This window comes from Hemicordylus capensis, chromosome 1 (assembly GCF_027244095.1).
Source record: "Hemicordylus capensis ecotype Gifberg chromosome 1, rHemCap1.1.pri, whole genome shotgun sequence".
Taxonomy (NCBI): domain Eukaryota; kingdom Metazoa; phylum Chordata; class Lepidosauria; order Squamata; family Cordylidae; genus Hemicordylus; species Hemicordylus capensis.
In genome coordinates this window covers 424,319,973-424,336,959 of record NC_069657.1, presented here as the reverse complement: position 1 = coordinate 424,336,959, position 16,987 = coordinate 424,319,973, and the positions used below count along the sequence as shown (strand labels likewise).

The following is a 16,987-nucleotide window of genomic DNA, read 5'->3' as shown; positions in this document are numbered from 1 at the left end:
TATCAAATCAAAAGCAACTGTGCAAACTGGGCCTGGATTGTGGAACTGGTTCTTGGAATGGTGGGATTAAAAGTGGGCGGTGGGGGGGGAGAACCAAGGTTTTTATGTCCTGTGAGAATTCACCAAGATCTGGAAGCCTTGGCACCATTTGTCAAGCAAGGATTGTGCTTGACTTGCTAAAACAAAAACTTGTATTTATGCAATGGCAGCTCAAGTGGCTAAACAGGACCAGATTGTTCATCACCGACACTGTTGCAAAGGAATACAAATAGGACTCTTGTGCAATCAGAGAAAACTCAGTCAATTAATTGTATTTTGGTTAAATTATATATGAAATTTCACATGATTAAAAGAAACAGTTCTGAAGTAAGAAGTTTTTTTGCTTTTAGATTATGCACACCTGTGTCACAGTAGGCAATAAATTAGCAGAGGTATGAGAGAGAATGGGAATGCCTGTTTGAGATCATGATTTCCATCTGCACACTTTAAGACAGTCCAACCCCATCAGAGGGGGCTTGCTCTACATGCTGGCATTAAGAGATGCTAAATTGTCATCCATGTGGGACAGGGCCTTCCCTGTTGCCCCCAGGCTCTGGAATGTTCTCCCAGTGAGTGTCTGCTCTTTGACAACTGTGATTGCTTTAAAAAAAACAACTAAAGTCCTTTATATTTGTTCAGGCTTCTACCCATTAGGGGCTCCTAGGTTTCTCAGCTCTTCTCCTATTCTTTCTTTTTTAATGGCTGTTGCTTTTTGGTGTGTTTATGGTTCTTATTGTTTTAACTGATTTTAATGTTTTAATGTCTTTTTAATGGAATTCTATTGTATTTTAATCTTTGTAAACTGCCTTGGGATGTGTTTTATGAAAGGCAGCACAGAAATTGATCTATCTATACATAAATAAGGTGCCTGTTTTTAAAATAACATTTTTAAAAACGCTGCCCAGATAATGCTGCCCAGATAGGAAAGCCATTTTAATTTATTAAAAAGTTTAATTGCTTAATTTCTTAGATCAAACATTGCAGCAATGCTAAGAACAAGCTTTTGGCAATGTCAGCTTCGAGGGTCATATATGACACTTCAAAGTTTCCTCCCTCCATTTCCCCACCCAGAAGACCTTTGCACTGCCACCATCTAGGAGATTCTTCTATAATAGGGCTGTACAATTTCAGCCCTCCAGCTGTTATTGGACTACAACTCCCATAATTCCCAGCAACAATATCCAATAATTAGAGATGGTGGGAGTTGTAGCCCAACAACAGGCCAAAGTGGTGCAGCCTTGATCTATACTGTCAGATGTTCCAAAGAAAAGGGGGAGATGAGGGGTGCTTTTCTGGAGGAGATGCCGTTTTTAAAGGAGAAAAGCCTGGCAGGCACAATATGGTCCACGTGCTGATACTGCCAACCTCTGACATACAGTATAAAGTGGAGCTGAGAAAGCCTAGTAGTAGCAGAAGCAGCAGCAAAACCGTCCAATGAGGACAATTAGTACTGCATTTTCTTGTTTCTGATTTTGCAACCACACTGCAACAAGGGCAAACAACATCTCCTCTAGAACTGATTACAAGAGGTGGTAAAAATCTCTATCTGAAATCTATGTTTTAGTTAATTAACATTATTGCTTAAGTACAGATTGTCTATGACCCAAAGCACACAACAGCTCAGACTAAAATGATCACACCAGTCTCCTGTGACCTGAAAAATCAATTATATTGAGTCACAGAGAGGAAAAATATAACATTTGGTATATATAGACGACGTTGGTACAAGTTTAAATGTCTTGGGCAGGCCTGCTCAATTCCATCCACCCACCCCGCCAGCAGTTTTTGAACTACAACTCCCATAATTGTGCACCGCCCAGAGTCTTTGGATGGGGCGGTCTAGAAATTTAATTAATTAATTAATCAAATTAATCAATTAATTAAATCTCCAGCTGCAGTGGCCAATAGCCAGGGATTATGGGAATTGTATGCCAACATCTACAGCAGGGATTCTCAACGTGTGGGTCCCCAGATGTAATTGGACTTCAACTTCCATAATTCCTACCAAAGGCCACTGGGGCTGGGGATTATGGGAGTTGAAGTCCAATAACATCTGGGGACCCACACATTGAGAAACCCTGATCTACAGGAAGGCCAAAGTAAACTTAGATGACTTAGAGGGATATTGATCACCCAACTAGTTGCTAGGTTTCACATAGTTGCAATTAAAAACGTAATTGCTACTACGTGGTCATCAGAAATGGCTTCAGGAAATATCCACACACTAAAAAAGATTGACTGACTGCCTGCACTTTTACATATATATTTTACATTAATTAGATTTAGACCAACACACCTGCTAGTTTGAAATCGTGTTTCCAGAAAAGTAGAACTGCATTTTAAAAACATTTTTATTCCCATGTCATCTCAATGCTATTTGTTCTGGACAATTCCCACAGCATTTTTCTCATCTTTTCTTGGTGACACCACTGCTCAGGAGAGTCAAACCTTATTTTAACCAGAATGTTTGAGAACAGAAAGAATGAAAAGCAAATATCCTTTACAGCAAGAAATTATAAGCCATAAAGTAAATGCTAATGAAAACATAGATATAGTGGGTGTAACGGAAACATGATGGAACAGTGAGAACCAGTGGGACACTATTATTCCTGGATATAAATTCTACAGAAAGGACAAGGAGTGGTGAATTGGGGGTGGAGCAGCACTGTATGATAAAAAAAAAAGAGCTATAATCTAACAATTCAGAAAACCTAAGACAAACGGAGTCCTCCACAAAATCATTATGGGTGACAATACAGAGACTGAAAGGAAATGTGTTACTAGGGATGTCCTATTGCACTCCTAATCAAAACACTGAAGTGACTGGGAGTTGCAGAAGAAAATCAAGGAAGTGTCAAAGAGAGACATAGCTGTAATAATGGGTGAATTAAAAACACACTAGCTGACCCCGCACAGAGCATCTGTGCGCTAGTTGGGGCCAGCCGTGCCCCCCCCCCATGCCGGCTTTGCCCGCCGGCCTCCTGCCTCCTCCGGCGCTTTCTCCCCCCCATCGCTTCCTCTCTCCCTTCCGCCCTAATCCGTTCCCCGTCGTTCCCAGTCCTCCCCCGCTCCACACCCACGGTTTCTTGCCGGTTTTAAAGCTGGCCCGTTCCCTCCTGGGCCGTCTCCTCTTCCTGGTGGCCCAGCCCCACCACTGCCTTGCCACCACAGTCAGGCCCGCCACCACTGCTGCAGCCTCGCCCAAGTCCTCCCTGCCCGCGGTTTCTTGCCGGCTTTAAAGCCAGCCTGTCCCCTCCTGGGCCGTCTCCTCTTCCTGGCAGCCCAGCCGCCTCCTCACCCCAACAGCGCCATGCCACCACAGCCGGGCCCGAGACCACTTCCGCCTCACCAGCACTGCCAGGCCCGCCGCCCCCGCCTCCCCATCACGGCCACCCTCCCCCCCCGCTGCCTCCCCATCATGGCCGGTCCCACTGCAGCCACCACAATAATTGAACCCCAGTTAGAATCTATTCCAAAAAGGAGGAAAAATACTACCAAGTCCAGAAGAATGCCAGCATGTCTAACCAGTAAAGTCAAGGAAGCTGGAGTGAAAGGAATTATTAAGGAGAATAAGAAGATTGCAGAGAAACTGAATGAGTTCTTTGCATCTGTCTTCACGGCAGAGGATACTGAGTGTATATCTGTGCCTGGACCAAGCTTCTCAGGGATAGAGGCTAAAGAACTGAGTCAGATAAGAGGGAACGTGAGACAACATCTGAAAAAATAAAAAATTAACAAATCGCCAGGGCAGATGGCATCCATCCAAGAGTCCTTAAAGAATTCAAATGTGAAATGGCCAACCTCCTTGCAAAAACATGAAACATATGCCTACAATCAGGCTCTGTACCAGAGGACTGGAAAGTAGCCAATGTAACACTGATTTTCAAAAAGGAATCCAGGCAAGATCTGGGAAATCACAGGCCAGTTAGCTCAAAGTCTGAGCTAGGCAAATTGTTGGAAGGCATTCCCAAAGATAAAATTGCTAAGCATATAGAAAAACATGCCCTTCTGGAGAAGAACCAGCATGTCTTCTGCAAAGTTAAATCTTGCCTCATCAATCTTTGGGAGTTCTTTGAGAGTCTCAATATGCATATGTATGGTATAGTGGAGACCCAAGTTTAAATCCGCCATGATACTAGCTGGGTGACTCTGGGCCAGTCACTTCTCTCTCAGCCTAGCCTACTTCACAGGGCTGTTGTGAAAGAGAAACTTAAGTACGTAGTACACCACTCTGGGCTCCATGGAGGAAGAGTGGGATATAAATGTAATATAATAATAATAATAATAATAATAATAATAAGAAGAAGAAGAAGAAGAAGAAGAAGAAGAAGAAGAAGAAGAAGACTTCCGACTACAAACAGACAAACATCTGCCACACAATACACCAGATATAACTGTAGTCGAGAAGAAAGAAAAACAAGTCAAAATAATCGACATAACAATACCAGGGGATAGCAGAACAAAAGAAAAAGAAATAGAAAAAATCACGAAATACAAAGATCTACAAATTGAAATTGAAAGGCTGTGGCAGAAAAAGACCAAAATAATCCCAGTGGTAACTGGCGCCCTGGTTGCAGTCCCAAAAGACCTTGAAGAGCACCTCAACACCATAGGGGCCACAGAAATCACCATCAGCCAATTACAAAAAGCAGCTTTACTGGGAACAGCCTATATTTTGCGACGATATCTATAATAACCAACAGTATTGATGATAAAATTCAGCCATCCCAGGTCCTTGGGAAGGACTCGATGTCTGAATAAAACAAACCAGTCAATAACACCTGTCTGACTGTGTAAACAAGAAATAATAATATAATATGGATAAAGGTGATCCAGTTGACATAGAATACTTGGAATTTCAAAAAACTTTTGACAAAGTTCCTCATCAAAGACTCTTGAGAAAACTTAGCAGTCATGGGATAAGGCGACAGGTTCATGTGTGGATTGGTAGCTGGTTGAAGGACAGGAAACAGAATATAAGATACAAATGGACAGTTCTCTAAATGGAAGTAAGAAGTGGGGTCTATATAGGGACCAGTGCTTTTTAACGTATTCATAGTGATCTAGAAGTTGGGGTAAGCAGAGAAGGGGCCAAATTTGCAGATGATACTGAACTATTTAGGGTAGTGAAATCCAAAACAGATTGCGAGGAGCTCCAAAAGGATCTCTCCAAACTGGGCAAGTGGGTAACAAAATGGCAGATGCGGTTCAATGTTAGCAAGTTTAAAGTGACTGACACTGGGGCAAAAAACCCCAACTTCACATATGGGGTCTGAGCTGATGGGGTCTGACCACGGGATAGATCTCTGGGCGGAGTGTGTGTGTGTGTGTGCAGCTCGTTGAAAATGCCGACTCAATGTATGGCAGCTGTGAAAAAGGAAGGGGTTTGAAAATAAAACTGCTAATATAATGCCCTTATACATAACTATGGTGTGGCCACATTTGGAGTACTATGTAAAGTTCTGGTCACCATAACTCAAAAAGGAGAATTGGAGAAGGTACAAAAGAGGACAACCAAGATTATCATGGAACTAGAGCACCTTCCTTACAAGGTACAGCCACAACACCTGGGGCTTTTTAGTTTAGAAAAAAGGACAACTGGGGGCTACATAATAAAGGTCTATAAAGTTATGCATGGTGTGGAGAGAGTGGATAAAGAGTTTTTTCCCCCTCCCTCTCTCATAACACTAGAACCAGGGGTCATCCCATGAAACTGACTGCCAAGAAATTTAGGATTGAAAAAACCTTTTCACATAACACTTAATTAACCTATGGAATTCTCTGCCACAAGATGTGGTGAAAGCCACCAACCTGGATGGCTTTAAGAAGGGTTTAGACAAATTCACAGAGGACAAGTATATCTATAGGCTACTAGTCTGAGGGCTATAGGCCAGCTCCAGCCTGAGAGGCAAGATGCCTCTAAATTCCAGCAGCAGGGAAGCAACAGCAGGAGAGAGGTCATGCCCTCAGCTCTTGCCTATGGGCTTCTCAGAGGCATCTGGTGGGCCACCAAGTGAAACAGGATGCTAAACTAGATATGCCTTGGGCCTGATCCAGCTGGGCTGTTCTTCCCAGAGTTCCCAAAGTGGTTTACATGGATATAATAGCACTTAGCAATAGCAATAGCACTTACATTTATATACCGCTTTATAGCTGGAGCTCTCTAAGTGGTTTACAATGATTTAGCATATTGCCCCCAACATTCTGGGTACTCATTTTACCGACCTCGGAAGGATGGAAAGCTGAGTCAACCTTGAGCCCCTGGTCAGGATCGAACTTGTAACCTTCTGGTTACAGGGCGGCAGTTTTACCACTGCGCCACCAGGGGCACCATTATGAGAGAGGGAGGGGATAAATAAATAAATAAAATGGCTAAAGTGTACAAATGTGGCCTTTCAAGTTAACAATACACTGAAATGTTTTCCAAACTCCCTGTTAACCCCCTATTAAAAGCAAATCAATTTAAGGCAGGGCCAACTCCCACCCCAAACTGTAAACAGTGGAGTCAAAGGACTATGGAATTCAAGGGGTATAGTATGTCTGTTTTTATGTAAAGTGTAGGTGTAAGTGAGAAGTATAGCAGCTGATCTTGATCGGTTAAAGCAGAACAACAATTTTTGCCGATCTTCCTTTTTCTTTGAAGTAAGGGTGTGCACAAATCATCTTTCGAGATGCGATTTGGAACACATATCCCCTGCCCCATAAAAACAGAGAAGAGCAGGTGCATACCTGCTCCTCTGCTGCTCCTTCCTGAATCAGCAGCGCTCCTCCTAGCTATCTTCACTTCCCAGCAGCGCTCTCCCCCAGCTGCCCCCACATGAAACTGGCGCACACATTACCTCTGCACATGCATGGCAGCCACTGCTGACCACACAAATGTCTGCCAGGCATGCACAGAGGCCATGTGCGTGTCAGCGTCATGCAGGAGCGGGGTGGGGGGGAGAGCGCCACTGGCAGATGAAGATAGCTGAGAGGGGCACCACTGATTTAGGAACAGTGTGCAGCGGAGGAGCAGGTATGCACCTTCTCTCATCCATTTTTAAGGGGTAGGGGATGTGTTCCGAATCATGTCTTGAAATGTGATTCTTGAACATCCCTTCTCTGGGGTCTACTGTGCCCCCAGAAGATATGTCCTTGAAGGTCACACAACCCTCAGGGGCATATTTTCATGAGACACAGTGGGCTTCAAAGAGAATGGGAAGGGGAAATCAGTGAATATGGCAGCGTTCATCTGAATGTCAGCCAGCAATGATTCACAACAGCATTAATAGTAAATAAAGTACCTGGCTATCCAAGTGTAATAATACATGTAGTGAGGTAAGAACAAGAGTTTCTTATTAAAGCCTAAACGGACCCAAACCTGTGAACGATGGGACCAAATGCGAACAGATGATGGAAACAGGATCCCATTTACTTGTCTAATCTTCTGGGCACACCCACCTCCAGTTCCACCATACATACAAGCCAACATAAACAGAACCTTGCTAGGTCACACCAGATATCACCCTAGGGTAGCATCCTGCTTCTCAAAGTGGCCAGCCAGATGCCTCTGGAAAGCCCAACACGTAGGCCATGTAGGCAAGTAGCCCTCTCCTGTTGTTGCTTCACAACAACTTGGTGTTCCAACTGGTGTTGGAAATTTAGCTCACCAAAGGCGATGGAAATGGAAAGAAGAAGAGGGGCAGGAGCCCCGTGTGTCTGATCAGGAGCGTAGACAGGAAGGAACTGGGGACACACCTGAGTATGCTCGGAAAGGTGGGCGGACCTACGACACCTGAAAGACCTGAGACTTCCTGTCTATTAGGAGCAAAGGAGTGGAAGATAACCCTATGTAAGCCGTGACCTCCTACTTCGAGGGAGAAAAAAACTTCTGTCTACTTTCTCCACACCATGCATAATTTTATAGACCTCGATCAGGTTTATAGAGGGTTACCATCCTTCAACCCACCCACCCCCCACCCCAGGCAAAATAATTGACACTGCGGTCTGGCTAAATTGCATTATACTATAATTGCTTGTCATCCTATGGCAAGCAAATAGAAAAGACCTATACAAATCAATTTGCTGTGATATCTTCCCCCGGGCTAAGATCCAGAGAAGCTTATGAGTGAACATAAGTGATTCTGCATAGTCACTGGAGCTTCTTCAGGTTTCTATTTCTGATCATAATTCAATACAGTGCATCAGAAGCAGCTTCTATGGATGTCCCAGTTTTAGAGTTTGCTAGGAATAACTGGGGGTAAAGAGGCTGAAGCCCAAAGAGAAGGTGTGGGAAGTGAGCTCTTTATACTGTGAAAGTGCCTTTACACAGCAGCTCTGTAAATCTTAACGTCATTTGTATAGAGAAGCAGACCTCAAATCAGGAGCAAGAAGATGTAATATGAGCACTGTGCTTTGTAAAGAATGTTTAACCAACCATATTCCATGCCATATATATACCTGTGCCTATGCAACCAAACTTTCTTCATTGGAATGTGTATAAAAAGCAGCCATTGTGCCAGTTTCGGTTAGAAAGGACAGAAATAGCAGCTTTTGCTTTTCTGTGGTTTTCTCTGAGCTTGTTAAAGGCAATAAAACACAAGACATCTATCAGCTGGGAGTCTTTACCTGGTTTATTGGGCCTTTTTATGGTCCCCTGAGGAATCCCCTCAATGATACGGTCCTATGGATCATGTTCATACTAAGGTATTTCCAGTAAACAAACTTTAACTATTATTTGCATTTTTTAAAAGAGAGAGAGTGTGTGTATTTTCTCTTTGTAAAAATACTATATTTATCTCTTTAAATATATTTTAATCTCTTCTGCACGATTTACTGCAGAAATTAAACCAATCCACTAGTTTTTTCAGTGGCAAGCCATACATCTACACAGCATAAAGATAACTGCAGACACAGCTCTTCTAATAAAGCTGGCAAGATGGTTAAACTTGAAAAAGCTTACAAGTATAAAGGCATAATAATATTCTATTTAAGATTAACCAATTGATGTTGACAAAGTCTAATTCATGATGATAGTCCAAGAATCACAAGACTGAGCCCTTCACAATACTATGACAAAGAGACACAATACAATCATTCCAAAGAGACCTTTGTAAAATCAGAAAAATACTGCTTTCTTCTGGACAAGATTTGAGCTGTTCTAAAAGGAAATAAATGGAAATCACGCTTCGCATTTCATTCCTCTTTCTGCCAAACGCTTATAGTGACTTGTTCGTCTGCATTATAAACCAGCATTTACTAAGCCATATCCTCATTGAACTGAGTGCATTGTTCTTCAGAGGTTGTCTATAATAGTATGGCTGCATTTATTTCAGTGGGGTGGGGGGAGCAGCATGTGTCCAATTTTCCCACTGAAATAACTTGCACTTAAAATTTGGCTGGACTGTGCCAAATCCAATACCCGATGCTGGAAACAAACACAGACTGGCCCTCATTAGGGCTGTGCAAAGCTTGGACTTTGAAGTGCCAAAGCTGAATCTTCTGCACATCACCCCTGGCCCCATGAGAAGGCAGCAGCTAACCTCCGTGCAAAGTGGCCCTCTGCACAGTACTAGAGAGAGCTGACAAAGGAATTCAGAGCAATAGGGATGGCTGGGCAGAAAGTTTTAACATTTTACATGGTGGAAGTACATGATGACTTCACTATGTGTGTTGGAATTGAATACAACCAGTTCACCTGTTGGTTTTTAATGATTTTTTTAAAAGTTTTTTTTAAGTGACAGAAACATATGCAGTAAGAGAATCCACTCTGACAATGCCAGACATTCTGAAACAGATCCAACACAACAGAGAATTAATTTCAACATTTTTGACACAACAGAGCTCAATGAATAGTGTGTCGGAATTAATTCCAACAGCTCCAACAGCAGACTCTATCAAATCCAACAGTACTATCAGAACTATCCAACTGCACAGCTCTGGTAGCTATAGTTCTAAGCCAAAGATATTAGGAGAAGCAGTTTTTTTTTGTTTTTCCCCCGCAGAATATCCCTGGATAGCATGTACAGTACTTTGATTTCTGCCTCCTCCTGATTGATTGATTGATTGATTGATTTCTATACTGCCCTTCCAAAAATAGCTCAGGGTGGTTTACACAGAGAAATAACAAATAAATAAGATGGACCCCTGTCGCCAAAGGACTCACAATCTAAAAAGAAACATAACACAGACACTAGCAACAGCCACTGTATGGATGCTGTGCTGGGGGTAGATAGGGCCAGTTACTCTCCCCTGCTCAATAAAGAGAATCACCACTTTAAAAGGTGCCTCTTTGCCAAGTTAGCAGGGGGACCAGGTTTTGGCCCCCTTTTAACCTCAAGGAACCTAACCCAGCAATTCCCATTGACTCAAGGTCTTGTTATCCACAGTTGTAGCCCAGACCAAAACCCTGTGAATGAGGGTCACCTGAATAAATACATATATTTATATGTATATACCGCCTTTCATCCCAAGACCCTGGGGTGAAAGAAGTCAAAAACAATTCAATAAAAATATTAAAAACAGAGCAAATGCAGCTAGAAAAAAACTTAACAAGAGCAAGGGAATGCTCATTGGCCAAAAGCCTGAATAAAAAGAGCAGTCTTATTTAACAACTTTAATCTAATATGAGGATGAGAAAGTGTTATTACCTGTGTCAAAGCATGTTTTATTCTCCATCAGTTAGTAGGAACATAGGAAGCTGCCATATACTGAGTCAGACCATTGGTCTATCTAGCTCAGTATTGTCTTCACAGACCGGCAGCGGCTCCTCCAAGGTTGCAGGCAGGAATTTCTCTCAGCCCTATCTTGGAGAAGCCAGGGAGGGAACTTGAAACCTTCTGCTCTTCCCAGAGCGGCTCCATCCCCTGAGGGGAATATCTTGCAGTGCTCACACATCAAGTCTCCCATTCATATGCAACCAGAGCAGACCCTGCTTAGCTAAGGGGACAAGTCATGCTTGCGACCACAAGACCAGCTCTCCTCTATTGTAAATGGGTATCATCTTATTAAAATGTGTATATGTATCCCTCCCCACCCACCCCCGCCACCAAGGCTCTAGCAAGGATACTGCTCAAAGGACAGAATATAGTTAGGGCATATGTATCCCTCCCCACCCACCCCCGCCACCAAGGCTCTAGCAAGGATACTGCTCAAAGGACAGAATATAGTTAGGGCATGTACTCAGTGACTGTGCAAAAGGCCATGGGACAGCCAACAAAAATACACAGCAACAGAGACCTAATAATTATTCTCCTGAATCAGCATACATCGGAACAAACATAGGAACATAGGAAGCTGCCATATACTGAGTCAGACCATTAGTCTTTCTAGCTCATTATTGTCTTCACAGACTGGCAGCGGCTTCTCCAAGGTTGCAGGCAGGAATCTCTCTCAGCCCTATCTTGGAGAAGCCAGGGAGGGAACCTTGAACCTTCTACTCTTCCCAGAGCGGCTCCATCCCCTGAGGGGAATCTCTTCCAGTGCTCACACTTCTAGTCTCCCATTCATATGCAACCAGGGCATACCCTGCTTAGCTAACGGGACAAGTCATGCTTTCTGCCACAAGACCAGCTCTCCTCTCACATGATAACTAACAGGGCAAAGTAGCACCTTTTAAAGCAGTTTTAAATTTAGCAGGGGGAGAACAACGGTCCATATTCAGCCCAGCCTCACATTACTCTAGCTGTTGCTGGTGTCTTCCTTGTGCGTCTTTGTAGATTGTGAGACTCTGGGGATAGGGAACCATTTTTTCATTCCTTTTGCTACATAAAACACTTAGAGAACCTTTTGTTGAAAAGTGGCATTAAAATATTTTTAACAATAGTGATGAGCAAACTATGTTCTTAAAAATCTAGTCCCGGAAAGCCATGTTGCTTCTAAACAATGCACATTAGTCAATTAAAATATCTATTTTTTAAGAAAACCCTACTTTCTCATTAAAATGCTACATGATATCTTAAATTACAATAAGTGTTTTGTTGAACTAGCAACATTGTATACTTCTGAAAGACTGATATGTTTTATGTTGAAAGAAAATAATGAAAGCAAAAATGCAACTAAATAATTGTACAAAGATAAAACCAGTAAAATGATTTTCCTGAACTACAAGAATCCAATACCCCAATTCTAGCATTGCACTCCACAAGGAAATATGGATACAATAACAGGAAATGAGAAAAAACTATGGCTGAAAATCCACTGAATAGATGCAACATCTGAAACAGGGGTCTTTTATCCACACTTTCAGTTGTTTTCTCAGCAGCTTCTTACCTGATGTGTGTTGCAGGAAGGGACTCGTATTGGCGAGACAGAAAAAGCTCTCTGTGTTTCAACTGATGTTTCTGTTTATCAGTCAAATCTACCTCTTTGGGAGTTTCAGATTCTTCCTCAACTTCTTCTGTACAAAGAAAGAAAAGAGAGGACTGACTGATGTTATCTTCAAAACCACAGTTGCAGGCAGATTTTACTTTCCTTTGACCCACTCTACCTCTTGCTTTAACGAAATCGCTTCTTTCATTTCTGCAAAAGAAGCTGACACTGTGTACCTTCTAGCAACCAAATTTGATCTTTGTAGAAAATGAGCTTAGGAATGAGGAATCAACTTACAAAAATGCTGTTTCTCTCCTACATGGCAAAAAGAGAGACCTCATTTAACACTTCAGCCCTGAAACATCAATCCCTTAATATATTAAGAAATCTGATTTTCTAAAAAAAACCATTTATATTCTGATCTTCTTCCAAGAAGCCCAGAGTACATGGTTATGCTTGTCCTCACACCAACCCTGTGAGGCAGGCTAGACTGAGAGATACGTGACTGGCCCAGAGACACCCAGTAAGTTTCATGGCTGAATGGAGATTATGAACTCAGGTCTCCCAGATCCTAGTCCAACACGGTGACTTTATGGCTATATTACCTATTAATTACTCATCTACCAAGGTAAGGGTTAAACTTTGGTCCCCAGAGGACAGGTAAGGTAAAGTGTGCCGTCAAGTCTATTTAGACTCCTGGCGCCCACAGAGCCCTGTGGTTTTCTTTGGTAGAATACAGGAAGGGTATACCATTACCTCCTCCCACACAGTGTGAGATGATGCCTTTCAGCATCTTCCTATATCGCTGCTGCCCGGTACAGTACCAGCGGGGATTCGAACCGGCAACCTTCTGCTTGTTAGTCAAGCATTTCCCTGCTGCTCTATTTAACCCAGAAGACAACAACTCCCATAATCCACAACCACAATGGAGCTGTAGTACAAAAACATCTGGGGACCTAAGTTTGAGAACCCCTGCACAAAGATATTCAAAGCAGCTTAGAGTAAAACTAAAACACATTAAAATGCACAATAAAACCAAGCTAGTAATTGCCCCTTTGAACAATAATTGGAGTCAGTTTCAAAGGCACGCTTAGATGATCAGAAGGGATGATTCTGAAGCTTCCATCAACCAGTCCTCAAGTCCGCTCAGCTATTTCTGTCGCCACCACCCACCAGGTGTAGGGAAGAGCCTGGAACTTTGACTATTGTATCAACTGTTACGGAGCAGAAAAGACTGGCTGATTCAGACTCATATGCCAAATGTCTCTGCCCCTGTAGTACAGGAGACATAGAAAAACGATGGCACAAGTTCTGCTTTATTGTAATTTTTATAGGGATATCCACTGTAGTTATATATTGCCTTCTTTAACCAAATCACCAAGCCCATTAGATCTTTCTTATGCCAGTTATCTTTTATCTGACCAGAATGACAAGATTTCAATCAAAGTACCCAAATTTTGTCCGACTGCAAGCAGAACTTGCCAAGAGAGTATTACTTCCTTATTAACCACTTGTTAAGTTATTTTCAGTATGGCAGTATTTATTAGTAGGAGTAAATACATAGTACATAATGGACAATGTCATTAAGTATTAGTATCATAGTTAACATTACCAGTATTTTAGATTGTCATTGATGCTTAGTTGATTAACTATTTGTCTGTTTTGAATATGTTATCTATTGGTTACCACATCTGTGTGTTTCTTGGCTGTGTGTGTTTCGTCTGGTCAGTGACCGTAATAGATTCCGATTCTTATATCATGTAGAACCACAGTTAAAGCTTGGATCCACAAAATTTCCCCAAGCCTCAGGAGTGCATGCTCCCCTGCCACCAGTGTTCTCTCCGAGGTGTGCACATGTGTGCACACTCAAAAGGTTTTTTTATGTCCACTCAGTTAATTTTAGATCCCGCTCAGGTTGAATCAGGAAGGCCCCACTCTGAATGCACGTGCGTACACACTGCCTTGATACTGCCACCAAGAGCAAAACCCATTCTGCACAGATTGAAAAAAACCTAGAGAGAACACTGCCCCCCTACCTGCATGTTAAGTGTCTATTTTCAATTTAGGTTACAATAAACCAGGCCTGCACAACATACGGCCCACGAGGCCTTTTTTCTTGGCCCCCAGGGCTACACTTCTCCTTCCTCCCCCTGCTGCGAACCTCCTTTAAAAAAATCCCCCTCCCCAAATTCCAGCTGCTGCACAGCCGAGGAAATGGCTGCGGGTGTGTGTGTGTCCTTCTACCCCCTCCCCTCCCTTCCCTCCTTTCCCCGGCGGCAGCAGCGGCAAATAGCAGAGCGACGCTGGAGCCTGGTGTTCCACTCCGCGTCACTTCCCAACTGCGTCTGCGAGCGAGGCGCGTGCGCCTGCAATTAAGAGACTTAACTGCGCAGGCGCGCCTGGCATTTGGGAAGCGACGCGGGGCCAAACACCAGGCCCCAGCGTCACTCTGCTATCCGCTGCTGTGCGCCGCCGGGGGGGGGGTAGGACACACATGCACCCTGTAGCCATCCCCTCGGCGGCTTGAATCGGCGGTGAGAAAAATGGTGCCGGTGATGAGGTGGGAGGAGGATGCGGGAGGCGGCGGCCGTACCCTACGAGGGGGCCTGGCAGTGGTGGGCCCTGGCAGAGGGGCGAGCGCAAATGGTAGGCAGGGAGGGAGCCCAGCGGGGAAGAGAAAGCGTTGCCAGGATGGGAGGAGGACAAGGACCTCCGGCATGACGGTGAACGGACTCTCTCTCTCTCGCCAAGACTGCTCCATTCTCTCTCTCTCTCTCTCTCTCTCTCTCTCTCTCTCTCTCTCTCAAAGACTGCTCCATTTTGGGAGAGGTGGAAAGGAAGAACAATGCATTTTATTATGTATTTTGTACAGATTGCATTGTATGTATTTTATTAGACTTTTTCATTTAATTTATTTAAATTTAAATTAATTCTTGCCCGGCCAGAACTTCAAAAGTTAAATCTTAATTAAATTCATTTTAATTAATTTCAGTTTAATTTGATTTAATTAACTGATTGATATTAGGCGTTAATTTAATAATCAGTACCCTAAAAATTGACTTTGGCCCCCATGAGCCATGTCACGGTCAGTTTCAGCCCACCAGGTCATTTGAGTTGTGCAGGGCCTGCAATAAACCAAGGTCAGTCATGACATTCGAACCGACCAGTCAATTTACTTGAAATGAATTACAATCTGTAACCAAGGTTTGAAGTGAGATACAAATTATCATTTATTTCAAGCAAATAGGTCTGGAGTGGGGGAACCATGATCGGCCAGATCATTCTTGGTTTACTGAAACCTAAATCAGAAGTAGACACTTGCATGGGATGAGAAGGGTGCATTTCCAAGGCTCAGGGACATCATGCGGAATCAGACTTTAGTCATGGTTCTGGATCACACCTGAACCAGCTCACTGACATTCACACACACCCTACATCTGTATTAAAACTATACTTTCTTGGCCTTTTAATTATAAACTGCTCTGGAAGTCAAAGCTGGAAAGTGGCAGTTTATAATTAAAAGGCTAAGAAAGTATAGTTTTAATACAGATACAGGGTGTGTTATATTATACTCCTAATATTATGTAGATTTTTAAATGGTTTTATTTTCACCTAAACATAAGTTTACATGTCCTGTGGCATAACCAGAGCAGGGCCAGAACACACAAAGTGATAAGAACATAGGAAGCTGCCTTATGCCGAGTCAGACTATCGGTCCATCTGGCTCAGTTTTGTCTACCCAGATTGGCAGCAGCTTCTCCAAGGTCACAGGCAGAAGTCTCTCTCAACTCTATCTAGAGATGCCAAGGAGGGAACTTGGAACCAGGTGCTCCTCCCAGAACTGCCCCATCCCCTAAGGGGAATATATCACAGTGCTCACATGTAGTCTCCTTTTCAAATACAAACCAGTGTGGACCCTGCTTAGCAAAGAAGACAATTCATGCTTGCTACCACAAGACCAGCTCTCCTCCCACAGCGATGGCACTGTGCAAAAGGTGATTCCTGGGCAATCACATATCATTGCTATTTCCATTGGAAATAACTGGAGTAGAGATCACATGTGATCACACAAGAGTCTCTTGCACAGCACCATCACCATGTGTGTCAGAGCCCTGCAATACTGCTGGTGGTTCTGGCACCGCCCACATTACACTGCAGGACCTGCCAGCCAGATTCTAAACCTGCCGGCCCACTCAACTTCTCCATTTGAAATCTGCCTACCAGCCCAGCACTCCCTGCCTCTATAAACTGTAGTTACATTTGTGGAATGCTCTCTCCAGGGAGGCTTCTTGGTGGCAACTGTTATCTTTCTGGCTCCTGCCAATGACACCCTTCATAAGGACAGCCCTGCTGGATCAGGCCCAAGGCTCATCTAGTCCAGCATCCTGTTTCACACAGTGGCCCACCAGATGCTGCTGGAAGCCACAGGCAGGAGTTGAAGGCATGCCCTCTCTCCCACTGATACTCCCCTGCAACTGGTACTCAGAAGCATCCTGCCTTTGAAACTGGAGATGGCCTATAGCCCTCCAACTAGCAGCTTTGTATCCAGCTGCAAGCTGCCATGGAACAAAATTATTTGAAGGGCAGTGTTTATGATAGCTAAATAATTCAGGGCCTGTCTCTGTGTTATTAGCTGTGTACTACTTTGAACAACAGTCAC

The 16,987-nt window shown here is 43.4% G+C and overlaps 1 protein-coding gene across 5 annotated transcripts in view; it reads right to left on the bottom strand.

Annotated features, from left to right (window-relative positions):
- MTA3 (metastasis associated 1 family member 3) overlaps positions 1-16,987 on the bottom strand; it is a 229,532-nt gene that overhangs the window by 165,586 nt on the left and 46,959 nt on the right. For all 5 annotated transcript variants that reach the window (XM_053311426.1, XM_053311430.1, XM_053311452.1 and 2 more), the window contains exon 4: positions 12,289-12,415. In XM_053311426.1, the coding sequence (XP_053167401.1) occupies positions 12,289-12,415 (127 nt within the window). The remainder of the gene's footprint in view (positions 1-12,288; positions 12,416-16,987) is intronic.